Genomic DNA, 11,264 nt, shown 5'->3' with positions numbered 1-11,264 from the left:
TGTTTCTATGTCAGTGGTGCTCAACCTTTTTCATGTCAAGGACCCCCAGAATTATCTATTGGGCCACGGACCCCCATCTCAAAATATGTAGTTCCAGGGACCCCCCCAGAAGCAAATATTTTAGTTAAAAATGTTCGCTCTGAAATATATATTCAATGATTTGCGACACATTTTAACGATTTTTCAAAAATAGCAGACCTACCAAGCTCGTAGTGCGCCACTCGGTGGCGCGCTATGAGCTTGTAGATCTGCTATTTTTCAATAGCTAAAGTATAACATAATGCTTGATTTCAATAGCTAAAGTATAACATAATGCTTGAAACACGAACAGGGGTTCCCGCCCAGAATGGGCTAGGGTAGGTAACCAGATCCAACATTGAGAAACCGCAATCGGTTCCATCATGAACCGTTTCCTGAAGCGGTTTATTACACTGTCGGAGCTGGTAGGCCATGGTGGACTTCATGTCTGCTATGTAATTGTGGTTCTTAAACGTTTTAATTTCAAGGACCACCACCATGACTGAGATTGTTCAAATAGAACGGGTTCGTTTAGTTCATACACAGGGTGTAAAGGGTCCTTCATTTTCAGAACCACTACAATAATCTGTGTGTACGATTTCATTTGTGTTTGATTCAAAACGTTAAAGGACCACTTCACCACTTTTCAACATCTCTTCATATAATTGGTCCTCACTAATGTTCATGATAAAACACAATTTTTTCCTACTCAGTCTGTCTCTCATAGGAGAGCTTTTTTTGCAGTTCGGACACCCGTCCACCAGTGACATCATCATTAGGCAATTTTTTTTTAAAACAAGATTTGTTTTAAAATATATTTAGATTTTTATTATCGTGAGATCGATGGCTTCAACTTTTGCATTGCAACTTTTCAGGAAAAGAAAGCCTGCCGTTTCTATTGGCTTGGATTCACCATCGATGATGACACTGGTGGACGGGTTTCTGAACTGCCTTCCTATGAGACAGACTTGAGTTGGAAAAGATTGTGGTATTTTATCATGAACATTAGTTAGGACCAATTATAGGAAGAGAAGTTGAAAAATGGTGAAGTGGTCCTTTAAGTTATAGCAGAAAATGATTGAAATGTGCTAATACAACTGGCATATTTACTAATGTTACTATCATTTATTTATTTTATATTTTACATTTGTCTTTATATATTTACATTTATTTTATAAATGAGGGGCCAAATACATAATGTATTAATAACATATCAATACTTGAAGAAATTCTCCAAATTGCCGCAAAAAACATCTGATATCCACTATCCAGTGATTTCGGGGATAAACAAGAATGTGAATGGTACATTTTGGTCTGATAATGTTGTACATGTTCAAATAATATACTTTTCATTTTGTTAACATTTTGGGGGGGAGAAAAAATGCTGGTGCTCCCAGAAATAGAGCAGGTCGTCCAATGATCCATGGGTCGGTGGTTCGAATCCCGGCTCCTCCTGTCTACATGTCGAAGTGTCCTTGGGCAAGACACTGAACCCCAAATTGCTCCCGATGTGCTGGTTGGTACCTTGCATGGCTTCCGCCGCAATCGGTGTATGAATGTGTGTGAATGGGTGAATGTAATGCACAATCTATGTAAAGCGCCTTGGATAAAGGCGCTATATAAATGCACCATTTACCAAATACCTGGTGCTCACTGGACCTGTATCCCTACTATCACTGATACTGATACTTTGTTTATAACTGTTAGTCTCCTGTTGACAGTACACACACGCGCACACACACACACACACACACACACACACACACACACACACACACACACACAGTGGCGTGCACAGACATTTAGAGGGGCAGGTGCTCAAGTGGAAAAAAAGGGCACTTTGTGCAGCGCGTGGAACCGGCCGGTTGCCTTAATAGTGTGAGATTTATAGATTGTGGGGCCTAAATAGAAGCTTTTTATCAATAATTGATCAATGTTACCATGGTCCACATACTGTACAGTGTAACTGTACAAAATAAGAAGAAAAAAAGTGTTTTTTTTTCTTTGTTTTTTTCGAAAGGGCACATTGCCAAAAGGGCAGGGGGTGCTCTAGCACCCCCTAGTGTCTATCTGTGCACGCCACTGCACACACACACACACACACTATCTCTCTCTCTCCCCACATTCAGAATGTGACCACTCTTAGAGGGACATGCTGTTCGTGGTGGTGGTGTTCGTTTGGTTTGTGGGAGAAAATGAAGTGAGAGGTAAGTAAGGACGAAAGAGCGAAGCGGGAATGATTTTGACCTGAGATCAGATTCTAAAAATGTCTTCTACATCCTGACAGTTTTATGAAAAAGCTATGTTTCTATGTCAGTTGTTCTTCGATTTAAAAAAAATTAGCAGACCTACAAGCTCGTAGTGCGCCACTCGGTGGCACGCTATGAGCTTGTAGATCTGCTATTTTTCAATAGCTAAAGCATAACATAATGCTAACACCAAAAGGGGTTCCCGCCCAGAATGGGTTTTAAGGAGATCAAGGCAGGAAAGAACAAAGTTTGAGCGCTTTTACCACAAAAAGTAAAGGGTTTCAGATATTATAATTTAGAAGCTCACAATTTTACTTCAATTAGACATGTATTTCTGCAGTACAGAAATAACTCTGTTACAAGTAAAAGTTCTGAATTAAAAATGTATGAGTAGTAGTACAAAAAAAAAGTAGTACAAAAAAAAGTCTTCTGAAAGAATATATATTCAAAGATTTGTGCCGCATTTTTACGATTTTTCAAAAAAATAGCAGACCTACAAGCTCGTGGCGCGCTATGAGCTTGTAGATCTGCTATTTTTCAATAGCTAAAGTATAACATAATGCTTTAAACACCAAAAGGGGTTCCCGCCCCAAAATGGGTTAAAACTAAATGCAACCGTATATCGGAGACTTTATGAAGTTTAGGCACAGAAATATGAACGAGTGAATTAGAAATGAAATGCAAGCACGAGAACTATAATGCTATGAAGTAATTTAATGCTTTAATAATATGCAATGCTTATAGATCAGCTTTTTTCTTGTAAAAAAAATCACACCCGTGTGAACTGAGTGGTGTAAGGTCTTATATAGACTGATCAGCAGTGGTCTGACGTAATGTCTGACGTAATGAAATCATAGCAACTGTGCTCATTTTTTTTGGTACGGACAGACACGGGTACAAAGCCAGTTGTTGGAGTGGTTTACACCACTCAAAAATAAATAAGTGTTAAATAGTTCTATATAAATTCCCATAGTAATCATTCAGCTCTATTGTATCCAATACAGTGTGATAGAGGGTAGAAGGGTAGAAGTGAAATTGGAAGTAATGAAACAAATTAAATGAGCAGACAAAATTGGGATTGGAACACAACATCTAATGATCATATTTGTCAGGTTCCTTCTCGTAAAATGGCATCCCGTCCTGAAAATGTATCTTCTGTTTGCTAAAGAGCTGGAGAGACAGGGAGAGACCCTGTAAGTGAACAAACACTGTATAGTAGCATTAGTCATACTTATTTCTCTCTATTTCTATCTCTCCATCATAACCTGATGTCGCTCTACCCAGTGGTGGAAACTAAGTACATTTACTCAAGCATTGTACATTTTGAGGTACTTTTACTTTACTGAGGTATTATCAATCATTTTACTTCCACTACATCTCGGATCCAAATATTGTACTTTTGCTCCATTACATTAATTTGAAAACTTTAGTTACTATATTTATTTGTAGATTTTGATTATTATTACAAAACATATTAACAACTTCATTTCAGCCACCTGAAAATGGTCAATCTACAATTATAAAAATTCTGCATAATGAGTACTTTTGGTACTTTAAGAACATTTCGATGCCAAAATTACCAATACTTTTGTACTATTACTTTTTTTTATTCAGAACTTTTACTTGTAACAGAGTATTTCTGTACTGCAGAAATACATGTCTAATTAATTAAAGTAAAATTGTGAGCTTCTAAATGATCTGAAACCCTTCACTTTTTGTGGTAAAAGCGCTCAAACTTTGTTCTTTCCTGCCTTGGATCTCCTTAAAACCCATTCTGGGCGGGAACCCCTTTTGGTGTTAGCATTATGTTATGCTTTAGCTATTGAAAAATAGCAGATCTACAAGCTCATAGCACGCCACCGAGTGGCGCGCTTCGAGCTTGTAGGTCTGCTATTTTTGAAAAATCGAAGAACGACTGACATAGAAACATAGCTTTTTCAGAAAACTCTCAGGATGTAGAAGACATTTTTAGAATCTGATCTCAGGTCAAAATGGGTTAACCCTCCGCCCCGCTCCGACGTGGAACTATGCACAAAAATGAATTTCAGTGTTTCACCCACTTTATTTTTACTGTGATGAGACAATAAAGCTTATTCTGAGTACTTTTTCCCACTACTGGCTCTACCCCTCATAGCTGGTAACTGCTGGATGCGGCGGGGTTCGAACTTGCGATGCCAGGTGCTGTACTCTACCGGGGTGAGTCAAAAATATCTCTTTATTGTGAGCAAATGCCCCTCTACCTTTCCATGGCATACTGTAGTATAACGTCATTTAACCCATTTTGGACTGAGGTCGATTAAAAAAAAGGCTTCTAAATCCTAATAGTTTTCTGAAAAACCCATGTTTCTATGTCAGTTGTGCTCAACCTTTTTCATGTCAAGTACCCCCAGAATTATCTCTATTGGGCCACGGACCCCCATCTGAAAATATGTAGTTCCAGGGACACCCAGAAGCCAATATTTTAGTTAAAAATGTTCGCTCTGAAATATATATTCAAAGATTTGCGCCACATTTTCACGACTTTTCAAAAATAGCAGACCTACAAGCTCGTAGCGCGCCACTCGGTGGCGCGCTATGAGCTTGTAGATCTGCTATTTTTCAATAGCTAAAGTATAACATAATGCTTAGAACACCAAAAGGGGTTCCCGCCCCAAAAAGGCTTAATATCTTGCCCTCTGGCATCCCTCTCAGGGGTTCACCAATGTATTCCGTGGCAAGACTTGGGCTGCTTCCGCGGCAAATTTTAGATTGTCTTTTCTTCACTAATGTTCTAATTTGATCAGATGATAAGAAGCCAATTACTGAATGCCAAGTCTCTCCATTTCCCCCCCCCCCCCCCCCCCCCCAGAATATGTATGACGGTTATTTACTATGACGTTAATGTACGGCACATTATAGGGTCCAACTAGTAACTGGTGGTTGTGGTTCTCAAATGTTTTATTTTTATTTAATTTTTAATTTTGCAAGGACCCCGTTAACTACCCCGTACAAATGGAACCAAATGGTTCCAATGGTCCATTTGGTTCCATTTCTACACTCTCTGAGTTACAGACCTGTTGACCTGTGGTCATTCAGCGTCGATATCTATTCATGTGTTTCTGGTAATATTATCGTCCACTCATTTTGCATGTCCGTGGCGGAACTGGAATTTGGACAAAAATGTCCACCGGAAGCCAACATGGTGATGACCCCTGATCCCTGATGACATGGTGATGACCCCTGACCCCTGATGACCCCCCCCCCCCCTCTCTCTCTCTCTCAGCTCAGCAGACAGGAGTGCTGCCGTTCCTCCGGCAGTCTGGGATCTCACTGGTCCGAGGACGAGGTTCCCATGGCAACGCTCTTTCACTGGGGGGTCTACGGTGGAGGGGCCCCCAACTGTGTCCCCTGTAGAGGTGTGTGTGTGTGTGTGTGCGTGTGTGCGTGTGTGCGTGCGTGCGTGCGTGCGTGCGTGCGTGCGTGCGTGCGTGCGTGCGTGCGCGCGTGCGTATTGTCGTCATTACATACTGTGAGACATTACAAAGGACACAATATTGTGATTATAAACCAGATTATTGTTATTCAAATATATTCTTGTTTGAATATAGGCCTATAATTATTATTCATATCTTCTCTCATCATCCATTGTCTCCTCTCCAGACCCCTGCTTCAGTGTCCACTGTGGTGCAGACAGGTACTGCGTGGCCACCCGGCGAAACGAGCCCCAGTGCGTGTGTTTCCCGGCAGGCTGCGGAGTCCCTGGGGGCCCTGCCAGAGGCCCCGGGCCCCACGGAGGTGCGGGAGGGACCGGGGGAGCCGGGGGCCCTGTGTGTGGCTCGGACGGGAGGTCCTACAGGAGCCGCTGTGCCCTGGTTCGAGCCCGGTGTCTGCAGAAGCGAGTGGATTTGAGGGTGCAGTACCCGGGCCGATGTAAAAGTACGTTGTATTGATTATTCTCTCATTATTAGGTCGTGAATTTTTGCTCATGCATTTGTTTTGAGTTGCGCGAGTTATCATAATCTAAATATAGACTGACTGAAGTGAAGTGAAATTTCAAATGGTTTACAAAATAAATAGCCGGCAGTCTAGCAAACTAGGAACAAAATAAGTTAGATTTAAGGCCCAGGCTACACGTATATGGATCTTTTGCAAAACGCACATTTCTTTGTGCGTTTGGGCCTTTCAGCCACACGCAAACGGCGTTTTCGGCCACTCAAACGGAGGTTTTTGGAAACGGATAAATAAGTGAAGATTTTCGAAAATATCTGGATCAGTGGAGCTGTGTAGTCATGCGAAATGGAGCTTTTGAGAAACGATGATGTCACCACTTATTAGCGCATATCATTTTTACTATAATTAGGTGTGAAATGCAGCTTGTGCCTGCATGGAAACTACACAGATAATTTTCAATTGTTCATGTTTATATATCACTGTTAACAACTTAAAAATGTATATGTTGCATGATTGCATCAACTGCAGCGAGCAAAGGCTCTGCTCTGCTGCATCCAATAATAAATATATCAGCCTACTAGTCCAGTGCAGACTGGTGATTTCATTTGTATTGGTGCCGAGTGGGAAGCACAACCGATTGTTTTAATTCAAAGTGGTATATATTCTGTGAAGTGTTGCGTCCACATGCAGCGCGTTGTGAGCTTGCAGATCGTCGGTGCCCCACTCACCATGAATCCAAGCAGAGGTCCTCACAAGTATAGGTAAAACACTGCCAGTCCTCAGCGCAATGGCTCGTTGCGCAAAGAAGTTGAGATTTTACTCGTGCTATATTCAGATAATCTTCAACCGATTACCGTTATAATTCGAAGTGGTATATATTCCGTGAAGTTTATATTTGCATTGGGTGTACAAGTCATGTTTTTAATATGCCTTTATCAAATGATATAGAGAGATGGTAGGGTAGTGCCCAAGCCCTTATAGCCATGCAGCCTATATGATCTGTGGTGAGCTTGCTATAGGCCTACACTAATTTCTAGCGATGAAAAACGCGCATCGTCGCGTTTTGGCATTTCTAGCGATGAAAAACGCGCATCGTCGCGTTTTGGCATTTCTAGCGATGAAAAACGCGCATCGTCGCGTTTTGGCATTTCTAGCGATGAAAAACGCGCATCGTCGCGTTTTGGCATTTCTAGCGTTGAAAAACGTGCATCGTCGCGTTTTGGCATTTCTAGCGATGAAAAACGCGCATCGTTGCGTTTTGGCATTTCTAGCGATGAAAAACCTGCATCGTCGCGTTTTGGCATTTCTAGCGATGAAAAACGCGCATCGTCGCATTTTGGCATTTCTAGCGATGAAAAAAGCGCATCGTGGCGTTTTGACCTTTCTAGCGATGAAAAAAGCGCATCGTGGCGTTTTGACCTTTCTAGCGATGAAAAAAGCGCATCGTGGCGTTTTGACCTTTGACCTTTCTAGCGATGACTTGACCTTTGACCTTTTTTCGTTTTGACCTTTGACCTTTCTAGCGATGAAAAAAGCGCATCGTGGCGTTTTGACCTTTCTAACGATGAAAAAAGCGCATCGTGGCGTTTTGACCTTTCTAGCGATGAAAAAAGCGCATCGTGGCGTTTTGACCTTTCTAGTGATGAAAAAAGCGCATCGTGGCGTTTTGACCTTTGACCTTTCTAGCAATGAATTGACCTTTGACCTTTTTTCGTTTTGACCTTTCTAGCGATGAAAAAAGCGCATCGTGGTGTTTTGACCTTTCTAGCGATGAAAAATGTGCATCGTGGCGTTTTGACCTTTCTAGCGATGAAAAAAGCGCATTGTGGCGTTTTGACCTTTCTAGTGATGAAAAAAGCGCATCGTGGCGTTTTGACCTTTCTAGCGATGAAAAAAGCGCATCGTGGCGTTTTGACCTTTGACCTTTTTTCGTTTTGACCTTTGACCTTTCTAGCGATGAAAAAAGCGCATCGTGGCGTTTTGACCTTTCTAGCGATGAAAAAAGCGCATCGTGGCGTTTTGACCTTTGACCTTTCTAGCGATGAATTGACCTTTGACCTATTTTTTCGTTTTGACTTTTCTAGCGATGAAAAAAGCGCATCGTGGCGTTTTGACCTTTCTAGCGATGAAAAAAGCGCATCGTGGCGTTTTGACCTTTCTAGCGATGAAAAACGCGCATCGTGGCGTTTTGGCATTTCTAGCGATGAAAAACGCGCATCGTCGCGTTTTGGCATTTCTAGCGATGAAAAACGCGCATCGTCGCGTTTTGGCATTTCTAGCGATGAAAAACGCGCATCGTCGCGTTTTGGCATTTCTAGCGATGAAAAGCGTGCATTGTCGCGTTTTGGCATTTCTAGCGATGAAAAACGCGCATCGTCGCGTTTTGGCATTTCTAGCGATGAAAAACGCGCAATTAGTTAGAAATAACTAACTAATTGCGGACCGCTACAGATAAACTGTGGATATATTTACCTACCAATAAGGACCCAGGCCAAATGCCATTGCGCAGTAGCCTACACCACAAGTCTATGCGTGGTGTGTGCATAGCCGCATGTGAAACTATATCGTGCTGTATTTTGCTCTCCATTTCATGGTCATGGTCATGCGAGGAGAGAGGGTGCAGAGAGAGAGAGAGAGAGGTGTGAATGGAATCGCATCGTGCGTGCGGCGCGCATATATGGCACATCTCTTTCATGTTTAGGTAATTAAGGGCGCACCATTGACTGCATGTGACGTGCCTACATGCTGACAATGTGCGCGTGAACTTGTATTAGCCTACATTATAACGTGACATTTATTATACAGCTCGAAAATATAGCCACTCTACAAGCTCACAACTGGTTGTGGACACTTGTATAGGTCTGACTCTGCTATTATTTTCTGTGCAGGACTTGCCAAGTCGCCAGAGCAATGGTAAAGTGTCTATCATTTTTTAATTATATGGAGAGAAAAGTCGAGAGTCTGGATTTGGAGATTTACGCACATAGTGTGACATGCTGACAGACAATGAAAGAAACATGTTCCACTTCCACTCACAATTTAGGTGGCTTTTAAAATGCGGTACTTATTCCTTCATTAAAAAATATGATTGGCAGTGGCACCTCATAAGTGTAAATATAAAATCAAATATAATATAGCCTACAATTGAAACCTGCTTACTGCAGTGATTTTATCCTGTGTTCAATGCGTTTCTGCGTTTGGGGTGTGGACTCATATCTCTGTCGTATGGCCAGGGATATCTTTATATTTCTTCTAAAACGGAGGACGAAAATATCCGTTTTGCAAAAGATCCAGAGTAGTGTGGCCTGGGCCTAAGACTCACCATTAACTAGGGAGATCAATCACAAAGCAACTATACTATATTATACAACAGGTCGTTTCGAGGAAGCAATCTGATTGGTTGAAACGGCTTCTAGCCGTGGATCAAACCAGCACCATTCACCACCTAATCAAAACAAAGAATTCAGCTGCTCTGTTTTCCCAGAGCGCTAGCAAACTCGGTGGCTAGGCTAGCTAGTTTCTTGGGACATTTGTGGTCGTAGTGACTACATCTGTCATTAAAAAAATATATTTTTTCAGCGATTTTCTTAGTTTTAAGGGTAACTGTTGGGTAATTAACTTCAGTGATGCTTGCGGAACTCGACTTCGTCTCGTTCCTTACCGCATCACTGTCGTGGCAATAATCACGTTAAACCACACCCTCTCGTGTAATATTGCTTAACTATGTCACTTACAGCAGAGTTTATCAAAGTGAGGCCCGGGGAGGGTCCTGTCCCCAATATCGGTTAATAAAGGATCAAAATCAGTTGAACCTCTAAAACTATATGTGGCCGGGTGGGGTAATGTGGGCGTGTCTCTGGTGTGAACTAAAACTTCAGTGGAGAAGTTGGAACGGGACCAAACACTTCCGTGACTGAGTAGGCTGCAGCAAGCCGTGTTACTGCAACGAGAGAGAGGGTTGCTGTCGGGCAGAAGCTTCTTATCTCCATATTTGAACATTTTGTGTTAGCAGATTCACAAGCTCGCGAACCTTGTGCTTGTGGAGCTGCTCCTTTCGCTATTTTAGAATTTGAATCCTGAAAAGGGGGGGGGTTCTCTGGTTCCAAATATGTTCAGATGGGTGTCCGTGTGACCAAATACATTAGTTTGGGGGTCCTTCACATAAAATACAATCACACCTGTGTGAAGTTAGGGGGCGATCTTGTCGTCGTACATCATCCAATAAGAAAATCAATATACTTCTTCATGAATTAATTTGTCAACTTACGTTATTATCTTTTAACCATCACACCCGTGTGAAGTGAGGGGCGCTCTTATCATTATATACGTCATCATACATCATCTCATGAACAACTGAATTTATGTGATTGGTTGGTTAAATCTACGTTCTATTTGGTGGACATTTGACCTAATTTCTCCTTTCATTGTCTGTCAATGGCAAATATGAGACGTGTGGGGACAAGATTTAGCGGACATTTGACTTAATTTCTCCTTTCATTGTCAATGGCAAATATGAGACGTGTGGGGACAAAATCTGTATATAGGAGGGGCTAGCGCCCCTAAGAAAAAAGAACATTTGAGGACAACTGAGCTATCTGCAGTGCACCAGAGGGGTATATAATTAGGTTCATTAATCTCTCTGTCCATTTGTCTGTCTACCCACCCAGGATCCTGTCGAACCGTACACTGTCCTGGCAGCACTTCCTGTGTGATCGACCAATCGGGTGCAGCGCGCTGCCTGCCCGCCTCGGCACATCTTCCTTTGTCCTGATGATGTATGCCATTCTTCTTTTTTTTTCTCGATATGTTTTTGGCTTTTTCTGCCTTTATTGATAGATTGATAGTAGACTGACAGGAAATGGCCGTCGGGATCGGGAGTCGAACCCGCGGCATGCCGTCAGGCTGGCTCAGCAGCCTAGGTGCCCAGACAGTTGAGCTAACCGTCAGGGCCAGCCAGACCGTTTTTACAAGTGTATTATGCGCCAATGAATGTGTCCTGTTTTAATCAGATTGTTTGTAATGAATTAATAATAAACTATACTTTGGTGTATAAACCAATGATTCTTT

The 11,264-nt window shown here is 42.0% G+C and overlaps 1 protein-coding gene across 1 annotated transcript; it reads left to right on the top strand.

Moving 5' to 3' along the window:
* Positions 1-2,170: 2,170 nt before the first annotated feature.
* Positions 2,171-11,053, top strand: LOC306939752 (follistatin-A-like; the record flags this gene model as incomplete). Its single annotated transcript, XM_079524445.1, has 5 exons — positions 2,171-2,225; positions 4,402-4,463; positions 5,530-5,662; positions 5,907-6,182; positions 10,865-11,053. 5 exons carry the CDS (start codon positions 2,171-2,173, stop codon positions 10,966-10,968), a joined length of 630 nt encoding a protein of 209 aa, XP_079380571.1. The 3' UTR covers positions 10,969-11,053.
* Positions 11,054-11,264: the final 211 nt, after the last annotated feature.

The sequence above is a fragment of the Electrona antarctica genome (genome assembly GCF_951216825.1).
Source record: "Electrona antarctica genome assembly, chromosome: 16".
In the NCBI taxonomy this organism is placed as follows: Eukaryota; Metazoa; Chordata; class Actinopteri; order Myctophiformes; family Myctophidae; genus Electrona; species Electrona antarctica.
This window is presented reverse-complemented; position numbering and strand designations above follow the sequence as displayed.